At 44.3% G+C, this 22,264-nt stretch overlaps 1 protein-coding gene across 5 annotated transcripts in view; it reads right to left on the bottom strand.

Moving 5' to 3' along the window:
• Osbpl3 (oxysterol binding protein like 3) overlaps positions 1-22,264 on the bottom strand; it is a 183,533-nt gene that overhangs the window by 32,209 nt on the left and 129,060 nt on the right. For 3 of the 5 annotated variants that reach the window (XM_041640665.1, XM_041640667.1, XM_041640666.1), the window contains 4 exons: positions 19,887-20,014; positions 16,755-16,862; positions 4,366-4,500; positions 3,282-3,375 (listed from right to left, as the gene is read on the bottom strand). In XM_041640665.1, coding sequence (XP_041496599.1) covers positions 3,282-3,375; positions 4,366-4,500; positions 16,755-16,862; positions 19,887-20,014 — 465 coding nt within the window. The remainder of the gene's footprint in view (positions 1-3,281; positions 3,376-4,365; positions 4,501-16,754; positions 16,863-19,886; positions 20,015-22,264) is intronic. The other 2 variants (XM_041640668.1, XM_041640669.1) reach the window with 1 other exon arrangement.

The raw sequence follows: 22,264 nt of genomic DNA, 5'->3' as shown, positions 1-22,264 counted from the left end.
TGGTGAGAAGTGCCCTGAACACCAAGGGTCTGCCGTGTGCTCTGGGGGTTCTAGTGCAATAGCTGGAGAAAAATTGGCTGTTTTCATTTTCATTTTCTTGCCCGATAGAGAGTCACATAGCCAACAGGCTGGACTTGAACTCTTGGACTTGAAAGCCAAGGATGCCCTTGAATTTCTGACCCTGCTGCCTCTATTTCCCTAATCCTGGGATTACAGGAGATCACTATCATGCCTCACTTTACTGGTGTTGCAAGGAGGGGAGCCGCTTGTTCTTCCTGGCTGACCTGCTAGCTTAGCCCCAAAATAACCACTCAAAAATTATATTAATTAAATCACTGCTTGGCCCATTATATCTAGCCTCTTATTGGCTAACTCTCACATTTTGATTTAACCCATTTCTATTAGTCTGTATATCGCCATGTGGCAGTGGCTTACCAGGAAAGATTCAGCATGTTTGTCTCTGGCGGCTCCATGATGTCTCTCCCTCTGACTCTGCTTTCTTCCTCCCAGAATCCAGTTCCAACTTTCCCGCCTACCTAAGTTCTGCCCTATCAACTAGGCCAAGGCAGTTTCTTTATTCATTAACCAATGAAAGCAACACACAAACAGAAGGACCCCCTACACCATATGTGGTGCTGGATATAGAATCCAGGACTTCACACATGCCGAGTAAACACTCTTCCAACTGAGCTACACCCACAGACAGAGTGGAGCTCACCTCTTTTCTCCTCAGTAGGGAAATTGAGTTGTAGGATATGAAGGTTATTTCTGCAGGTGTCTTTTCCAGATGTCTAGAAACCCTGTCACCATCAGAGAAAGTCTACCAAGAACTGGGGACATCTGTTTCTGGTACTCAAGTTCAGATGAAGGAAGTTCTGGTGCTATGTTTGAGCTAGACAGCAACACGATAGGCTAGAGAAGCAGCCCGACCACCTCCGTGGTCATCTCAGCCACGGACTAAGCCAGAGAAGCAGCCCGACCACCTCCGTGGTCATCTCAGCCACGGACTAAGCCAGAGGAGCAGCCCGACCACCTCTGTGGTCATCTCAGCCACAGACTAAGCCAGAGAAGCAGCCCGACCACCTCCGTGGTCATCTCAGCCATGGACTAAGCCAGAGAAGCAGCCCGACCACCTCCACGCCCATCTCAGCTCCTGTTGATGCACCCTAACTGCGGCCTATGTCCTGGATCAATCATTTCTTCCCCAACTTGACCTCTGTATCCTGTTTACCCTGTTCTTCCCTGACTCCATCCCCCAAAGCCTCCAGGAGATGGGGGAGGGGCCTCAGCACGTGTCATCTTCCTCCTCTGTAGCTAGAGCACCATTTGAGTGCTCATCCCACTCACTGCTCACCAAGGGGGCAAGTGATGTTTCTTCATTTTCCTTTTCATTCTGTTTTTCTAGAAAACAACTTGCATTCCTATCTGTGGCCTTCTACTTCTAACTCACTGGGTTTTAGGGTACACGAAGGCTCTTCCTTCCAGAGGGTGATGCTGAATAGAGGCTTTGTAGATGGTGGGGTTACCCACCTGGCTCTGGAGCCCTGAGAGCAGCGACTCTGAGGTGTTGAGATAACCCATCTGCACGGCTCAGAAACATTTGCTGAGCTGAGACCCTGAAATAAAGGGATTGGCATGGTCCTGTCCTCTGTGTAGATATGAAAATGGGTGGTTGATGGTGCTTTGAGTATTCAATGGGGAGTAACCAGATGTGAAGACTGGGAGTGTCTGATGTTAAGGGACCTGTGCAGAAGACCATGGACCTGATGGACTCACTCCACGAGCATCCCCCTAACCTGACCATGCTGCTTCCTGAAGTCACAAGCTAGGAGTAGTGTGCAATAGTCTAGGGACCCCACAGTTCAGACTCACATCATCAAATGCCTTTCTTTGTAAACCATGTTATTTATTTATTTATTTGACATTCATGTGCCATAGTGTGAAGGTGTGTGTGTGTGTGTGTGTGTGTGTGTGTGTGTGTGTACAGACAACAACTTGTGGGTTGATGGAGGAAGGTCATTGGCTAATAAAGGAACTGCCCTGGCCCATTTTATTGGTTAGGACATAGGTAGGTGGAGTAAACAGATCAGAACACTGGGAGGAAGAGGAAGTGAGGTCAGAGACTCCACAGCTCTGCTCTCCTCCTGGGAGCAGACGCCTGAGAGAGACGCCATGCTCCTGGCTCCTGGGCAGACACACGCCATGAAGCAAGCCGCCAGGTTAGACATGCTGAACCTTTCCCGGTAAGACCGGTGCTCACCGATTATTAGAGATGGGTTGATCGGGATATCAGAATTAGCCAGTAAGGGCTAGGGCAGAAGGGCCAAGCAGTGATTAAATGAATACAGTTTGTGTGTTGTTATTTCGGGCATAAGCTAGTCGGGCAGGGCAGGCGGCTGGGGTGTTGGGGACGCAGCCCCGCTGCCCCTAATGACTACAGTGGGTGTCAGTCCTTTCCTATTTTGTGGGCTCCAGGAATCAAATTCAGATTGCTAAGCTTGGTACCAAGCACCTTTACCCATTGAGCTTCTTGCCAGTCCCTGAAATACCTTTCTTGGTCATCATTTTCCTTCTTAGAATTAAGCAATAAGAAAGAGTATCTTAGGGTGCCCTGAGAGGAGTAGGAGTATATTCTTCTGAGCAATCTGAAGCTAACTATCACTTAGACTTTTCAGTTACACATGCCCTATTGAACCCTTAAACTACAACAGTACCCAGTACCTGAAGAAGAACACCATATCCTATATTACACTTACAGAGAAAATGCTTGGCTACACAATGGACACCTTGTTTAAAAAAAAAAATCAGGCATGGTGGTGCACAGTTGTAATCTCAGTGCTTGGAAGGCAGAGACAGGAGGATCCCTGGGCAATCAGGCAGCAAGCCTAGCCTAACTGGAAAGCCTCCAGTGCCACTGAGAGATTCTGTATCAAAAAGTAAGGTGGACAACACCAGAAAAATGACGCCTAAAGTTGGCATGAGCCCTACACACACGCATACTCACTCATTCACATACACACGAACACACACACACTCACTCATTCACATACACACGAACACACACACACTCACTCATTCACATACACACGAACACACACACACTCACTCATTCACATACACACGCACACACACACTCACTCATTCACACATGTACATACACACGAACACACACACACTCACTCATTCACTCATTCACATACACACGAACACACACACACTCACTCATTCACACACGCACATACAGTCACAGGCTTCCAGAGATCCTGTAATGTAACACTTACCCAAGGTCTGTCTTTCATTGTCTAAATCATTACTAAGGTTGTCCAAGGACAGATTGTCACTTATGTCACTGGCATAGGAATCGTCATCAGAAATCTGTGGGAAAGAAGAGATAACACAATGAGAGAGAGAGAGAGAGAGAGAGAGAGAGAGAGAGAGAGAGACAGAGACAGAGAGAGAGACAGAGAGAGAGAGAGAGAGAGAGAGAGAGAGAGAGAATGAGAGAGTCAGCCTTTCAAAAAACCCACTCCAAATGACCAAGCATGCTATGTTTCACATTACAAATCCACAGAAATCACTTGGGGTATTATTTTCATGAGACACCCTCTATCTACCTGGGAAATGCTCACAGTAAACAAACAAATAAACTGCTAAGGCTGGAAGAGCAGGGGAGTGCTTGCCTGGGATGTGAAGGACCCAAGTTTGATCCAAGGCACAGGAGAAAAGAGATGATGAGGGAGGGGGTAAGGAGGGAGGGAAGACATTCTTAGATATTCTTGGTTCTCACAAGAAAAATAAGCAAACAAAAAATCTCAAAGGTTACTGTTGTCATCATAAAAATTCTTACCCTTTAGCCTTTCCAGAACATGTTAATACTTGAACAATGGAGCAAGCAACTTGTTTGTGAAAAGACTCTTCTATAGGAATTAGTAGACAAATTTATATTGTATTTCTGTGGAGCTTCCCTATTCCAAAAAGTATGCATGTATGCACCAATTAAAACATTTATATGTATAGATTAACATAATAAACATATTTGACAATAATGATATAAAATCTATAACATAAATTAACGTGATTTTAAAAAACACAGGATATAAAGCAAGTATATGAACAGGCAGAATTCACAACTAGCAATGGGAAGCTGCAAAAAGCCGAAGTAACCGAAACAAGAGTCCAACACCCTGAGATCCACATTTTCCCAGTGTATGGTATCACTTTGTGTTTGGGGGTGCATTACAAGCAGACCCTCAGAATGTAATGGTGTGGAAGATTCGTTGACAAATCTTTACTGAGCAGTTTGGGGTAGAAGGTCATAAAGGAGATCTGGTGGGTGGGGCAGATGACTGAGAACAGCATCCAAACCTCGTTTTCTGAAGAGCTAGGAGAAAGCAGAACTTCCTGGGCATCAAAGAACTCAGAAAGGGAGTCGGTGATGGACAGCCTGCTTTCGTTGGAGAGCTGATGCACCAGGGCTCGGCTTTCGTCGCCGGAGATTTCCTAGTTGGGGAGCAGAAAGAAAATTGCATATATTTAGAACAGTCTCAAGAGACACAAAACACACAAATGATTTAACTGCACAAACACCGGGTCACAGGCCCACGCACACGGGCGGCACGAAGCAGAGGTCGCTTCAAAGGAGAAGCGAGCCTCACGAAGAACAAAATGGGAAACGAAGTTCTCCCCAAAGGAGGCTTCACTTATGGGCATGAACGCTGTGCAGACAGACACATGCCACAAACCTCAAGCACAAACCAGCTTTGTTCCTGGGAGGACGAGGAGGGCTCCAAACTGAATCATACCCTTTTATTCCTGTCACTCAGGGTGATTCTTTTTAGTCTAAACTCTTCCTCAACGCATGGCTGATCTCAAGCAGGGGGTCCCAGTGCATGCTCCGAGACCAACAGGCTGCTTCCAAATTTGCTCTTAACAAATAAACTCTGTGTTTTGGTCCAGAGGTGCCCACAGAGGCAGATCATTCCCTTATTCACAGATGAATGGGATTAACTTCCTGTCTTTCTTTACCCACAATGACTCTCAAAGGGAAGGAGACCTCAGGCCCTGGGTATGACTCTGTAATTTAGCAGAATGATACTCTGCTCTTTTCTCCTGTTCCTCCACCCTCCAGACTCATGAAGAAGGATCTAGAAGGATCCTGGATACTCAGGGATGTGCTTTCCAAGTAAAATTCCAACCCTGTTCACCGAATCAAGCAAATATTGGCATATAGCCTTCAGCCAATCACAGGGGAGCATGGAGACTAGCCAAAGCTTCTGACCTGTGGGCCCATACACATTAGACAGAACGAATAGACAGACACTGTGCTACGGAGGTGGAGGAGAAGGAGACCATAATTCTGACTCCTACGACCTAGACCTTGATGAGGACAGATTTAGAACGAGGTGATTCCTTGGACTCCTGAGTCCCCAGTCAGCTCAGGTACTTCGCTGGCCTGCTGGGGTGGCTCCATTATTGTCATCCATCTGATGAGTGAGTCACTGAACTAGGGGGAAAGGAGAGGTTCAGGCAGATGCTGTTATACCCAAAGGTCTCATGAGTTCAGCTCATCTCATCTATGTATGCTGTGCTCAAGGAAAGCCACTGAGACAAGAGGCCTCAGCAGTTTTTTTAACTGATAAACAGCAGTGGGTCCTTTTAACTTTAGGAACAGAGGGAATTCTATGCCTCTTCTCTTGGAGTCTTTCTATGTCAGCCCAAGGTAAGGATTTAAATACTGTATACAGCCTCCAAAAGCCAGCTTTCTCTGTCCCTTATAAAGATCTCCAAGTGTGGCAACTGCTTTCTTTTTTTCTAAAATAGTTTTTTAAATTAAAATATAATTATACCATCCCCTCATCTTTCCTCTAGCCCTTCCCATGTACCCCCCTTGCTCTCTCTCAAATTTTTGGCTTTTTCTTTAACTGTTGTCATTTGTGTGTGTGTGTGTGTGTGTGTGTGTGAGTGTGTGTGTGTGAGTGTGTGTGTGTGAGTGTGTGTGAGTGAGTGTGTGTGAGTGTATGAGTGTGAGTGTGTGTGTGTGAGTGTGTGTGTGAGTGTGTGTGTGTGAGTGTGTGTGTGAGTGTATGTGTGTGAGTGTGTGTGTGAGTGTGTGTGTGTGAGTGTGTGTGTGAGTGTGTGTGTGAGTGTGTGTGTGTGTGTGTGTGCGTGCGCTCCAAGTCTGCAACACAAGTTGTCTGTGTGTTTTCAGGGCAACCCTGTGATGTTGGATAACCAACTGCCTCCTCTTTCCTGGGATCCTTCTGCTCCTGGCACCTCTAAGTAGGCTAAGTTCTTTATCGAGAGTCGAGGCCCCCACGAGCTTTCCCTGGGCCATTCTATCACCTCTTTAGGTGTCCTGTTTCTTGTGTTGGCTCAGGTCATGTTGAGGTAGCCGTGTCGATGAGACTTCACCCATGAATAGTAGGAGGTTGCTTTCCTAAAGTAGTAAATGTCTCTCTCCTTCAAAGATGCAGGCACAAGGCAGGTGAGTTGAGGTACCACAGTGCCCAACAGGACTCCTTAAACGTTCCTGCAGGCACCAGAATCTTCCTGCATCTCCCGTGGGCGCTGATGGTCAGAGGTGCTCATGATTTATGTACTTTGCTTCTCATTAATTCATCACCACACATACCTGCTCTAGCTTCCTCCCCCCGGACTGACGGAGCAAAAGGATTTCCTGACTTGTCAACGCTGAAAACAATCCGCGCTCAAAATCATTAGCTAAAGCATTTAGGTGCAGCTGTGTTTTGGATTTCACTTTCAAAATGGATTTTTAAAACTATAATGAGGTATCTCAGGGATGGGCCAAAGTGTCAACATGAACTTACTTACATTTCTTATACATGTAGTTTGAGGGTATTTTTAGAATATTTTTAGGGAGTTGATTTTTAGATCGACATCTGTCACATGAGGTCAGATATGGAATTGCTCACGTGTGATATTATGTTGTTAAAAACGTTTGGGCTTTGAAACATTTCAGATCTGGGGTTCTAGTCCCTACCTCATTTTGGTGTCCCACAATTTTTAGCAACTACTGAAGAGCTCATACTGCAAACACCAGGACACAGTAGCACCAACCCTCCAGCATAGCACTTTAAAGACCACAGGGTCTTATCTACTAAAACAGGAACATAGCTCAGCACAGTAATTTCCTCACTGCAGCTCAGGAGTGGCTGTCTACCTGTCGTTTATATTACAAAAAAATAAGTACAAAAAAGAAGGGATGCAGAACACTCAAAATCCCATCAATCTAAAACAACGCTACAAGCCATTGGACATCTTCTCCCCTATCTTTTTATTCATGCATTTGGTTTTGTAATAACTGTAATCACACTACTTACAAACATAATTAAATTTTCTCAAGCAACATTGCATCAAAATAACTTTTCCCAACAGCAATGTGTTCTTCGGATAAAAACACAAAACTGCAAATAAGTAAATAAATCCCTCCAAAGATCCAATCACTCGTTATAGTGCTATGTTTTTCTCTATTAAAATACTGGTGTAGCTGGGCATGGTGACTCATTGTGACTGCAGAACTCAGAAGGCAGAGGCAGGAAAACCACTATGAGTTCAAGGTTTGTCTGGTTTATAAAGTGAGTTCCAGACCAACCAGAGATGCATAGAAAAACCCTGTTTAAAACAGGCACACACACACACACACACACACACACACACCCCTAGGAAAAATTTATGTAGTTTTGTTTGTTTGTTTTGTTTTTAAGAAGGGATCAGACTGTACATATCATGTGTCTTGTTTTACTTTACACTGTGAACAGGTTTCCAGGCCAGGAAGAAGTCTCTGAAAGAACGAAATTGAACCGGCAGCTATTTCATTATACTTGTGTGTTACAGAGGGGCAATTCAGCTCCCTGCATTAGAACGCTAGTCATCCGCAGACTGCAGAACATCATTGCATGCTTTTGCATATACCTTATGATTTCTCAGAACCATTTCCAGAAGTGAAAATGTTTCAAATGATAAACATGGGATTATTAATTAGTTCGATATTTAAGAAAACTGTTTTCTTTAATGCCACAATTTAGGAAACTGATTGAATAGTTTTCCTTTTCATTAGACTGAATATTCTTTATGACAAAGTGAGCAGGAGAATGTTACTGTGGGAAAAGCCAGGACACATGGTACAAGGGGCTTCCTTCTGAACTCCTGCTTTCCTGTGGATTTATATATATAGTCACGTGCCAATGATACTTCTGTCCGAGTGTCACGAAAGATTATAACAGGGTTGGAGAACTCCTGTCCTCTAGTGATGTCACAAGAGCATAGTGTCATGTGACTCGTATCTGTGGGGCTGCTGGTGTGAATGAGCCTGAGTTAACTGCTCAACAGTACAGGAGATGGGGTTCTGCCCAGCGCACAACGCTGACAATGATAACACACAACCGCTCCTGGGCTGTGTAGTTCTCTATTGTGTCAGTGTTTGAGATTGTACTCCACTAACATAAGGAAAACTAGTCAACAGTAAGCCAGCCACAGGCAAGGCCTCCAGGAGGTGTCCCGTGGAACACACTCCAGTCACATAGATGAGACTCTGTTGTCCAGAAGCACTGGCAGTGGAACAAAAGGGGAGTCACATGACACGTTTCCTTGTTAGTTTATAACAAGGAAATGCAAAGCTGTTAGCGGGTTTATAGTGCTTCTGGAGAGAGCCTTGGTGGACAGTCAGCCCCACCATCTAGGCTGTGTGCACACGCTGCAATACTCACTCACCAGGATGATAACCTCATGCTGCCCCTATCATATCCTACAGTTCAATCCCTCAAGACTGACTTGGATAATAAGAGGTTTTTTCTTTCTTTAAATCCCACTGAAGCAAACCCCATAACTATGTATTCCTGGAGAGTGTAAATTATCTGGGCCTACTGTTTCTTAATGTGTTACATTTTTGTTTGTTTGTTTTTGTTTTTTGAGGAAGTTTCACTGTAGTTTTGGAGCCTGTCCTAGAACTAGCTCTTGTAGACCAGGCTGGCCTCGAACTAACAGAGATCCGTCTGCCTCTCCCTCCTGAGTGTCTTAAACTACTTGGTATTGACTGAGCTTTGTTCACAGTTTAAAAATACTGTCATGTATTCAACATTATATAAGCCCATCATTTTCACTGAAGATATTTTTCCTGTTTTTTTTTAAATGTGCCTTCTCATTTTTTAAACAGTTTCTCAATAAAAGGAGTGAAATGTAGTTAATACTTCTTTTGAAAATTATTATTACTCCCTAGTTTAGGAAATCCTTATTTTAGCGGTTTGATAAATATTCAAACCATTTTTTCTCAACCTTTATATTTAGCTTGGATCTTAGCACACAACGGGAGAAAACTTGAGCTTCTTTTCAACCTGCTGAGAGCTGCACTGACCTAAGCTATCGAATAGTCTGTCTTTCCATTGGATTTTTTTTATTGATTTTTATTGAGTTCTATATTTTTCTCTGCTCCCCTCCTTGCCTCTCCACTCCTACCTTCAACTTTCCCCAAAGGTCCCCATGCTCCCAATTTACTCAGGAGATCTTGCCTTTTACTACTTCTCATGTAGACTAGATCTATGTAAGTCTCTCTTAGTGTCCTCACTGTTGTCTAAGTTCTCTGGGATTGTGATTTGTAGGCTGGTTTTCTTGGCTTTATGTTTAAAAACCACCTATGAGTGAGTACATGTGATAATTGTCTTTCGTGTCTGGGTTACCTCACTCAAAATGATGTTTTCTAGCTTCCTCCATTTTCCTGCAAAATTTAAGATGTCATTATTTTTTTCCCATTGTGTAGTACTCCATTGTGTAAATGTACCACATTTTCTTTATCCATTATTCAGTTGAGGGGCATTTAGGTTGTTTCCAGGTTCTGGCTATGACAAACAAAGCTGTTATGAACATAGTTGAGCACATGTCCTTGAGGCACGACTGAGCATCCTTTGGATATATACCCAAAAGTGGTATTGCTGGGTCTTGAGGAAGGTTGTTTCCTGATTTTCTGAGAAATCACCACACCACAATCCAAAGGGGTTGTACCAGCTTGCATTCCCACCAGCAATGCAGAAGTGTTCCCTTTTCCCCACAACCTCTCCAGCATAAGTTGTCATCAGTGTTTTTGATCTTGGCCATTCTTACAGATGCAAGATGGAATCTCAGAGTTGTTTTGATTTGCATTTCTCTGATGACTAAGGATGTTGAATATTTCCTTAAGTGTCTTTCAGCCATTTTAGATTCCTTTGTTGAGAATTCTCTGTTTAGGTCTGTACTCCATTTTTTTATTGGATTATTCTTTTGACGACCAATTTCTTGAGTTCTTTGTATATTTTGGAGATCAGACCTCTGTCTGATGTGGGGTTGGTAAAGATCTTTTTCCATTCTGTAGGCTGTCGTTTATTCTTGTTGACCTTGTCCTTTGTTTTACAGAAGCTTTTCAGTTTCAGGAGGTCCCATTAATTGTTTCTCTCGTGTGCCTTTCTTATCCATTTATTTATTTTTTATAAGGAGAAATATCAAGCCATGTCCAGGTCCAAGACAGTCATTCCCGCACTGCATGGCCACCCATTCAAAAGTAGAGGACCTTCCCCGAGCTCTGTCTTCAGGCTCAGCACAGTTTCTTTACACAGAGGTGTGGAACTGGGGAGAACACGCACTCTGGCCTCACGAGTTGTGAATTTAAATCCTGATTTGATTCTGTTAGCTGTGTTTCTGGTGGAAGGTACTGAACTACTCTGGGCATTACTTTCCCTGTTTCTAAAATGAAACTGCTACCCCCTCTCCAGAGTCAAGGTAGGAAGTCTGAATATTAATGTCCAGTGTTTGACCCCAACATAAAAAACCAAGTGAAGAAACCCATATATAAATAACATAAAGGGATTACGTATCTTCTCTTAGTTTTTTTTCTAAGTTATAGATGTTTTAAAGGCGCCTTACTGAGATTTATCTCTTTGCTTGGAACAGGGTCTCACTGTTACCTAGAGAGGCCTGGAACTCACCATCTCCTTGGGCTGACTCCAGGCTGTCCCCTTGCCAGTGTCTTCTGAGTCTTGTGACAGCACATGTCACCATCATGCTCATTCTTAAATGCCAGTTAGATATAAAAGATATGACTCCCATAGAGCACTTGCCCTTTGAGTGCTCATCCAAAGTAACATAAGATAATAATAATAGTACAATCTTTAATATTTCCCTGGTGATACTAACATGTCATTTATGAATACATAGTAAGAGTGTCTTGAGTAAGTTGAGGGGGTCATTCTATGAAGAGGGGATCTTAGGGTTCAGTATCCAGGTTCAACACCAGCAGCTCCTTTGAGCAGCCCTAAGAGGGAAACAGAAAGTAGGGAAACAGTGGAAGCCCTTGGCCTGAGCCTATTGTTGGGGACTGCCAATCTGCTGTGAGGTGTCTGAGGGAATCTCCTAAAAAAAGGTAACCCGGGGGCAGGTGAGATGACTTAGCCTGTAAAGGCATCTGCCATCAAGCCCCATGACCTAGATTCAATCCCCTGAACTCACAGAGTCGAAGGAGAAAACTGACTCTTGCAAGTTGCTCTATGACCCCACACATGTCCTGTGGTTCATGTCTGTATGTGCATGTGTGCACACATACATACACACTAAATAAATAAATGTTTTAAACTTTTGTAAGTAACTAAAAATTTAAAGTTAACACACACACACACACACTACACACCACACACACACACACACACACACACTACACACACTACACACACAATTTAGGGTGTTTTTTTTTTCAGTCTATGTGGTCATTCTTATTTCTTGCTCTGATTTCCTGAAGGTAACAATGGCTTTTCTTTGCTCGGAAAGTTAGCCTTGAGTCACTCCGTGGGGAAAAAAAGGATAAACCAGGGGAAATAGAAACTCTCTGAAGGAGGAAATAAATGAGACAAGGACATAAGCAACTGGAAAACACAGTGGAAGGATGCACTCAAGGCTGGGTGGGGTGGCACCGTCCTCAACAGTTCAGAGCGTTTCAGCTTTCTAGCTATCCCTTTTTGCAACTGGTCCCAAAATGCACATTTTTCTAGACCTGGGCTTTGGGTTTTTTTCTCAAAACACCAACAGCTTGAGTGATTCACACTAGATATGGGCTCATAAATGCTCAGTGAAGATTATCTAGTTCATCACAAAACATGTAAATGTAATTCACACAATAATATGTATTATAAAAGGTAAGAACAGTTGGGTACTGGTGGCATGCGCCTTTAATCTCAGCACTGGGGAGGCAGAGGCAGGTGGATCTCTGTGAGTTCAAGGCCAGCCTGGTCTACAGAGCTAGTTCCAAGACAGGCTCCAAAGCGTCACAGAGAAACCCTATCTCAAAAAAACAAAAAACAGAAACTAAAGCAAAAGGTAAGAATGGCTTGGAAATCAATATGCCATTGGAGATGCCATGGTGCGTGGCAGCAAACCACGCTCAGTGATGGCCAGACATGGCAAAGACTGGGCACCGTGTTAGCTAACATGCTCACTTGAAAAGGCCTGGCTGGTGAAGAGGTTCAGGCCTAAAGTGCTGAGGCGCTTGGTGTAGGGTGCAGGGTTGGTCTCTTGGAGCAGTGTCCCTGCAGAGTAATTTCATCCTCAGCTACCACCTTGAGGGTGTGGCTCTGGCCTGGTGCGGTGATCCTGTCCACATGTCTGTGCTACAAAGAGGGCAAATGACCTGGGTGTTTGGGCCTCAACTTTCTTCATCCTCAGATCACACAGAGAAAGGACTGTGCGTGGGTTTTCTTAAGGAGATGAAGATGATAACAACGAAGCATTTACAGATGTGAACACCAGCCCTTTGTTGCTGCCCCGTGGGTGTGAATGCGTGGGCAAACGCTGTGTGAGAGGATGTGTGTATGGGGGGCGGAGACAATTGTGGGTGTCGTTCCTTGTGATTCAGGCCCTGCCCACCTTTTTCTTCTTCTGTCAACTCTATGTATGAGGAGGTCAGAGGACCAGGGATCCAACTCAGGGTTCCAGGCTTTGAGGAAAGAGCCTTCACTCCTAAGACATCTCACTGGCCCTGTGCCCACCTTCACTGGCCTGACCCTCACTACAGAGGCCAGGCTGGCTGGCCGAGAGCCTCAGCCATGCAGCTGTCCCTCCCTCCCTGTCCTAGGATCATGATGTGGGAGTGATTTCTTATTAATAAAGAAACTGCCTAGACCCATTTGATAGGCCAGCCCTTAGGTAGGCGGAGTAAACAGAACGGAATGCTGGGAGAAAGAAGCTGAGTCAGGGAGTCGCCATGGTTCTCCCACTCCAGACAGTCGCAGGTTAAGATCATTCCTGGTAAGCCAGCTCGTGGGCTACACAGATTAATAGAAATGGGTTAGATCAATATGTAAAAGCTAGCCAATAAGAAACTGAAACTAATGGGTCAGGCAGTGTTTAAAAGAATACAGTTTCCGTGTAATTATTTCGGGTAAAGCTAGCTGGGTGGCGGGACACAGCCCGCCGCTCCGTACTACAACAGAGTGGTGCCCAACGTGGGGCTAAATCCACTTAAAAACCTGAGAAGGCTTAAAAATAAGGAAAAGATAGCTTTTTGCTGTTTGTGGGTGGCGTGCCACAGAGAGAAATTGTCCTGACTCAGCAGCAGGAAAAAACTGGCTGTTTTAAAATGCCGGCTTTCTGGGCTGTGCCGCCATTACGATCTCTGTCTGGCTCCTGTGGGAGACAGAGCTTTTAAATGGAACATTTGGAGTAAAGCTCTACGGCTTGCTTGATGGCAATGTGGACTGCTGTGTGCCTGGAACTGTGTGTGGCTCAGGGGCACCAAATGGCTCTAAGGCAGGAGCGGCTTGGCTCAGCTCTGCCATGCTGAACTGTGCTGGTCTCAGGCAGAAACTACCGTAATTACCATAAAAACAGCGCATTTAAGGTTTCAACTGGGCAGGACACAGGCGGTACCGTATTACCTGTACATGGTGCAACTTAAGTTTTTAAGAACTGCTTAACATTTTAAGAAATGCTCCTGGATAGTAAAAAAAATGTTACAGATTCACAATAAAACAGATTCAGACATAAAAGACCACAGTGTTGGATGAGTGTACGTAGGCTTGAGAGAGAGAAGAAAAGAATATAGAGAATAAAGTTAATGGTTTAAAAAAAAAGGTAAAGTCTTTAAAGAGACAGAGTACAGATAGTTAAGAGATTAAAAGAAATAAAGAAAAATAAGCCACGTAAAAATGGAAAATTCACAGAGAGTCTGGATAATGTACATTGTGTTTTCTTTAAAATTTTTGACTGTGAAGGAGCTAAGTACAGAGAGACATTTCATTATATGGACTGCCAAGTGTAACCAGAACGGATATCATGAGGGTATGACTTCAAAATTTGGGTCTAAGGATATGATGCTTTGGAGAGAGTCTTCTTTTGTTTTCACAGAGGATGAGACTCTATGGATTTTTTCTATTACAATTTGGTATGATAGACCACGCCCTCCTGAAAGGTTGTTGTGAACATCTTCAGAAAATTGCTTCGCTCAACTGCCAACTAAGATGAAACTAGCACACAGGTTATACCATGAAAGGCCTAATTAACGACGCCCCCATTCAGCAGGAAGCAGTCTGGAGAGAAAAACTGCGCCCATGTTCCCAAAATATTGTTTATAAATGTTCTTTTACATTTAAAGGGGGATATGATATAGGTATGAATAATTTGCATTGGTATGGATTTTAAGGTCAATTTTGTTATATGTATATGTATTTTTGATCTTGAATAAGGTGGGATTGTGTAGTTCATTTTTAAAATGTAATGTATAATTAGGAAATATAGGTTGTTGATGGATAATCATAAATAATAGTCAAGTTTGTAGTCATGTTACTTAGATTTTCTAGATATATAGAGATATATTTCAGATAGGCATTCTTCATATCTCTCAAAGGCTGTAGAATATGGCATTTAAAATATTTTAATAACTTAGGACTTTTCATGACAATGAGACACGTCTGCTCCTGGCAGCACCAATCTACTTCGAGAGAAAGATGGGCATCAAAGAGGATCCTTATGGAGTTTGATAGCCATTTGGGCAAGAAACTGCTCTTGCCTGGACTGTTGCATAAAATGGACACAGAGAACCCGCAGAGAGAGGACTGCTGAACTTGCCTAAAGGTGAGATGGTCTTTCGGGGTTCATGACTCATGAAAGAGTCTGCGAGACATTCTACAGGACACAACAGATAATGACTAAACTGTCTTTGGAATTTCCTGCTTCATGAAAATGTCTGCTGGATACTTTGGGCCTGAAGGCTGAAGATGGATGCCCCAAAGGTACAAAAGAACTTTGGGTGACTGTCCAGGCAGCAAGATGTCTCTGTCATTTCTAGAGTTTTCTTATTTCTTGTTTACTTAGGTAGTATTATATCCTTCTGGAGTCTTTGATGGAGTTGAAGAATGAATAGATAGTTATAGTTTTCCTTAGTTATGATAAAAGATAAAATAGATATAAATATTGTAACTGTAATTCTTGCTTGATAACTGTTTTGCTATATGTAATTTTACTATGTTAAAGTTAAAGCCTTTCTTTTTTGTTTAAACAGAAAAAGGGGAAATGATGTGGGAGTGATTTCTTATTAATAAAGAAACTGCCTAGACCCATTTGATAGGCCAGCCCTTAGGTAGGCGGAGTAAACAGAACGGAATGCTGGGAGAAAGAAGCTGAGTCAGGGAGTCGCCATGGTTCTCCCACTCCAGACAGTCGCAGGTTAAGATCATTCCTGGTAAGCCAGCTCGTGGGCTACACAGATTAATAGAAATGGGTTAGATCAATATGTAAAAGCTAGCCAATAAGAAACTGAAACTAATGGGTCAGGCAGTGTTTAAAAGAATACAGTTTCCGTGTAATTATTTCGGGTAAAGCTAGCTGGGTGGCGGGACACAGCCCGCCGCTCCGTACTACAACAGGATCATAAGAATGGTCCATCACACCTGTATTTATTGATGCGGGTTCTTGGGGGTCCTCGGCATGGTAGTGACGGCATGGCCTCCCCAGCCCGCTTCCTTGCTTTTCATTTGAAATCTAACCGGTTTGTTAATGGAGAATTTTACACATCTGGGGCAGATATCCGAAGCCTTGAGGAAAGACCTTGTGTGTGTGTGTGTGTGTGTGTGTGTGTGTGTGTGTGTGTGTGTGTGTCGGGGGTCTGTGGGTTGAACTAGGGTCCAAGAGGAAAACAACCTAAGTTGCTAAATTGTATTGCATCTCAGTAAAAGGCCTTTCTAATGTGTGCTCACAGACAATGGATTTTGACTGTAGTGCAGCGCCTTGTCCCCTAGGAGTATAGAGCTGTGTTCTGACAGAGGAAAGAACAAAACAGGAAGAAGAAGGGAGAAGGGACAAGGGTGGCAAAGACTAGCATGGCTCTCGCGGAATACAAGAAGCAGGCCAGGCACAGACACTGCGGGTCACGGAAACTGAAGTTTTTTCAGAAATGACAAGGGGAACCACTTGTCTTTCTACAGCTCGTACTCAGGTAACACATAGTAAAAATAATGCCGCTTAGAGGGAATGAGGTAGAGACACAAAAGGAGGAGTCGAGAGGCAGCCGAAGGGTGTGCTGAGCGGCATTCTGCCAGCGAGGCTTTGAATCCCAAGAGCTCAGCTGGAGCTGGGCTGCGGCCGTGGCCAGTGGAGGCTAGGAGCATGGTCGCCATGCTCATGGGGGGGGGGGGTGAAAGCAGGGAGCTATGCAACTGGACAGAAGGCGCTGGGGGTGGGCGGGCGGCAGATGCAGAGAACAGTTACCAGACGAGAAACCTACCCACCTCTGCCAGGTTGTCCCCCGACTTGGGAACAGCAGGAGGGTCGAGGAGCATACTTTCCGCATGGATTCTGCGTAAGCGTTCTTTAAGGTCTGTGTTTTGTGCTAGGGCCTGGAATACGTTAAGAATAGCAGGGCTTTATTAGTAAATGGACAGTTCAGGAAAACGCAGCAGGGGACTGGGCACAAGCAAGGCTAGGAGCGAAGATGTTCCGAGTGGGACACCTCAGGGTGTGTCTGGCTGGGCTCTCCCTTTACTCTTCAGCAGGAGACTGGGAGGTAACAAAAAGGTCCAGGATACCCCTTGTTAACCTCCATTTCCAGAAGCGAAAAGAGGGTTAGTAAGGCTGCAGAAGGAAGCCATAGTCAACATCAGCTCTTAAAACTGGTGACCCACAGGCAGTAACCCTTTCTTCCTGCCATGCCGATCTGTGGACCAGACCCCCACAACCCCACCACACCTCATGATTCCTAGCTCCTCCTGTCCTTGACGAGATGCCAGTGGACATGACCCACTGTGAGTTGATTATCACCCTGGCTACACTGGACCTCAGAAGTATGCTGGTGACTTATTCATATTTGGGGAATTAGACAGTTCACTTTTCAAACACTAAGCAAACAACTTTACCTATGCACCTTGCAAGCTTATGGTCCATGGTGCTGGATGTGAGCCATGGACATAAAGCGAGACCTCTATTTCCTCCTGGGGGCTGTCAGCTCCTATATCAACCTCTCTGGCAGGTCCTGGCTGTCGGGAAAAAGGAAGCTGTGCACTTCCTTCGCTTGGCACCTCTGCACATGTGACTATAGGAAGGACACATGCTGCCGACAGTCTTGTCTGCTCCTGGACTCCACAGTGGCCTCGTTTGTCTCCTTTCTTATCGTCATTGTTGAATGTATGGGATAGAGTCTCACTCCGTAGCCCAGGCTGGACTCTGAACACTTGCCTCGGCCTCCCAGGAGCTAGGATTACAAGATTACCACATCTGGCTCTAGTTTTACTTTTCAGTGGCCATAGAGGACATAGATTATTCTAAGAACCCTTGAATCATTTAAGAAACTCTGAACAAGAACTAGGGTCATGTACCCACATATAATAATCCCTTTGAGGCAACATGTCACTGTTTTGGGGGCTAGAATCTTAGCAAAGCCTAGAATTGTGACAATTATTATATCATTATTTTAAATATACATATATATCAAATTCAGCACCTATATATTCATATATTCATTATAATAGTTCTATGATTATTCTAAAAAGAAATATTTTGAAGAAACAAGTCTAAATCAGAAATCAGAGCCAAAAAGGAAAGAAAGGACCATTGTGTTTCATCTTCTTTCTTAACTGTTGATGTGGGTGTAGACGCATCCCTTAGAAAAGGTGACGCGTATCTGGCCTGGAAACCGTAGCCTAGTAAGTGCAGCCAAGCAGATTAGCAAGGAGGCTGGACCTCTGTGAGAAGGGGAAGGGGGAGGAGGACCATGGCAAGGACTTTAGGGACCCCTGCATCAGAGGAACCTTCTAAAAGCACTTAGAGCCCCTCTGATGGGAACAATGAGAATAGTGGACCAGTGAGAAATAAATCAAAGAAAGAGTGGAAGAACCAAAGTGCCACCCCAGCTGCTCCAGCTGCTTCTCAAGGTCCAAAAGATGTCCCTTTCTCTATGGACTTAAGAAGGGGACCTGAAAGCCAGGCATGGTGGCTCATGCCTTAAGTCCCAGCACTCGGAAGGCAGAGGCAGGTGGATCTCTATGAGTTGAAGGCTAACCTGGACTACATGAGTGAGTTCCATGATAGCCATGGCTGATACACAGAGAAACCCTGTCCCGAAAAACCAATAGATGGTAGGTAGGAAGATAGATAGATAGATAGATAGATAGATAGATAGAATTTAAAGATGGAGACTCTACATATGGGCCAATAATATTTTAAAGTGTTTCTGTCAAAAATAGCATAGTTGGGCACATGACTGTAATTTAAAGCACATGGGGGTGGAGACAGGACTACATGACCACATGAGGCCTAACCTGGGCTATATCTTTAAAAAACAAGACAAAATAAACCAAAGATAGTATTGTTGGAATTGCCACCGAATGAAAGTGTCTGAGTGTCTGCAGCAAGCACTGTGTACTGCCCATCAAGGTCCATGATTAACATTATGGTGTAGCGCTAATTAATTAACAGTACATTGCTAGCATTAGACAAATAGAAACCATAAATGGACTTTTCTCCCCTCAGTGCTTATGTTGGCTTCTGGTCACATGATCCAAAAATTCAACCCTCCCACCTGACCCAAAATACAAGTCAGTGGCGCTTCAGGAATTCCAAAGCACAAGTAAAGAGAGAAGAGCAAATACGTATGTGGTTGCAAAGGTTCTCTGGCTTCTCGATAGAGAGCAGGGTTAAGGTGTCACCAGACACCTTCAGCTGCTGGGGTGGCACAGGACACAGCATGGTACCAATGGAGCCCAGCCATTCTGAGCAGCAAAGTGAAGCTGAGAAAATAATAAGTGACAATGGCTTGCGGAAACTCATCTGAGGCCACGGCAGTGGCTGTTCTGTTTGAAGCTGCAGTGACCGTCTGACAGTCCCCTCCCTCATATGACTCACCGCTGTGTCCGCGAGAGGAAAAGCGGAAGGTTTTGTCTGTTTGCTCAAATCAAATACCACTCACATATTTGGAAGAGCATTAAGTAGGATCAGCACTTTGCAGTGGAGACGGAAAATGTGTAAAGTGGAAATTTCTTGCTGCACGCGTTATTTGTTAAGTTGATCTAAACTTACGACGCCTCAGAGCAAAACCTTCCAAATGTCAAACTCGGTAAGCATTAGCCAACAAATGTCTGCAAGACTTCCACACAGACACATGCTAAAAGTTCAAAAGAAAAATTCAGATAAATTTAAAGAAAACAAACTCAGAGACTCGAACATTTAGGAAAATGCTAGCTGCTATGGTTTGGGTTTATTTTAAAAACTTAAGTCTGGAGCAAGAAAGGTTTGAGTGTAACTTGGATAATTTGTTTGCTTTTCTCCCCGAGATCCAACTAGACCCTGAGAAATCATCAATTTTCATTGTATCCATGGAAACGGACACTTGCAGGTGTCTATGAAACAGAGACGCACACACCACTTACGGATGACAGCGCGTGCTTCAGCCCGACGACCTGAGCGGAGGGCGAGGAGGAGGCGTCCAGCTCCAGCTGCTTCAGCTTCTCTCTCTCCGCCGATATGCTATTAAATGCTGACCTTAAAGCGAAGTAAACTATAAAGATATAATCATTACAAGACGGAACAAGGAAAAGGCATAATTAAAAACAAAATGCAGAAGAGTGTACTTCTTACACAAGATTTTAGCAAAGTATTCTAAGTTTGGTAAATACACATTCTACGTTGATTTTGAAAATCACTTTGAATGTATGGGAATGACAGGGTCCAGTGACAACATGTACCAATACAGGTTCTTCTGCGTTAACCGTCCCTAATCCTGTATGGGATGCTGAGAGTGGGAGGGGCCTATGTAGGTGGCAAGGGACACATGGGGATTCTGTGTGACTCAGTTTTGCTGTGTACTGAAAACTACTAGAAAAAAATATAATCCATTAATTTATATACACTGTCAATCCCCAGGCCTGTGCCTGCTGAGGCACACCATGATTTTATCACCTAGAGGTTTAAAGCCACCAGTGTTCCGTTTCATGTCCTTAAAGGCTAGAAACGGTGAGGAACAAGGCTCGTTGGCCATAGGGAAAATGTGCTCTCACTACATCAGAACAAATGAGTCTACAACTCAACCAGGTGGCCAGAATCAACTGCCAGTGAAAGCCAGGTGAACGCTGGGTACCTCTGCCTATGATGCCTTGGGAAAGTCACACTGTTCTGAAGGGCAGTCAGGGATGGGTAATCTGGGTTTGACCACGAGGGAACCACAGACAGCTGAACATTCGGTTTCTAAAAACTAGTTTGAACCCTTCAAAGGCATCGAGGTGGCGACTTTATACAAAATTGCCCTCAACCAACTGTGCTGAAGACAACGAAACAGAATGTGTGCACACGGGCCAGATCCTGTGCCCCACGGGGGAACAACATTAAAAGATGTTTTTCAGAAGTTAACTCGGTGAATGGGAGACCAAAGAGTCATTGCCCAGTGCCATGCCCTGAGTTAGAAAACTCCATTGTGCCCGGTATAGAAAGTATAAAGCCTCAAAGAACGGCATAATGACTCAGGGATCCTAGTCTCAAAAATTTCAGCAAAATAAAATCGTGTGTGTAGAAAGAGCCGGGGATAAATAACTGTAGAAAACTGCAAAAAAAAGAAAAGAAAAGAACGGATGGACAATCTGGGCGGAGTTTAGGGTTTCTTTGTTCTACTCTTGCAGATTTTCTGTGAGGCCAAAACGATTTTCAAATGAGGTGTCACCCTGGTTCTTCCTAGTGTCTTCTGGCTGCCCTGGAATTCCCCCACTTCTAATTTGGGCGTTCAGCCACTCGGCTCAATTTGGGAGCTTTCAAGTTCAGTGAGACCCCAGAACCAGTAATCACTTAAATGCCCAAGCTGGAGCTCTCAAAACAAGCTGGGAGCCGTGGGGATGGCCATGCAAGCATGAGGGCCTGAGTTCGAATCCCCAGAACTCCTGGAAAGCTGGGTGCAGCACTGCACTCTGCAATCCAACAGTGAGAAGGAGGTGGGAATGGGAGTATCCCCAGAAGTCAGACAGACTGGCATACACAGCAGGAGACAGCAAAAAAAGCCTGTCTCAAACAGTAGAGGTGAGACCCAACACTAAAAGTTGTCATACCCACACATGCATAAACGCACTTACACACACACACACACACACACACACACACACACCCTAAGTGGGAGTTGGGGCATGCATGCACATGAACAAATTAATACACACAAACATGCACACTTACACAGACATGTACACACACACTCATATACACACGTGCATGTGCACAGCACACACACAGAGATTTAAAAAAACACAGGAACAGGTATGACAAAATATCTATTAGACTCTGATCACATAGGGTACGAGTGACTCCCTGAGGATAAGGGAACGACCGCCTAAAGTACGGATCACAGAGACCACACTAGGTATTATCTTTCCATTCTCTTCCATTACAGTTTGTCGCAGAAGGGCAAGAAGGCAGGGACTGAGACAGACTTCTCCAGTGACCTGATATTTTATTAAATTTCACAGGCTTGCCTTTCCCGAGGTACTGTTATCCAAGAATGGCCTATTCAATAGCAGAAACTAAATACTCACTACCGACTTGCTTCCTTCATTTACCAGCAAGAAGGAAGACGGTTTGTTGTCTCTATATGCTGCTGCTGGCTGCCTGGCGCACTTAGTGAGAGAGCCAGAGAATCCTCATAATATCCTAACGCAAACAAGCAAATTGCGTTCTCTCCCTCTCCTCCCCTCCTCACTCGCCCCACACAAACTCACAAGCTACGGTGGCATGGCTTCTATAACCAGAAGGGAGGGGCCGATTACTTAGTCAT

The sequence above is a fragment of the Microtus oregoni genome, unplaced genomic scaffold (genome assembly GCF_018167655.1).
Source record: "Microtus oregoni isolate MIOR12 unplaced genomic scaffold, Mior012 000064F_ref0000363, whole genome shotgun sequence".
NCBI classification, from domain to species: domain Eukaryota; kingdom Metazoa; phylum Chordata; class Mammalia; order Rodentia; family Cricetidae; genus Microtus; species Microtus oregoni.
The sequence above is the reverse complement of the archived record's forward strand: the minus strand, read 5'-3'. Positions and strand labels throughout refer to the sequence as shown.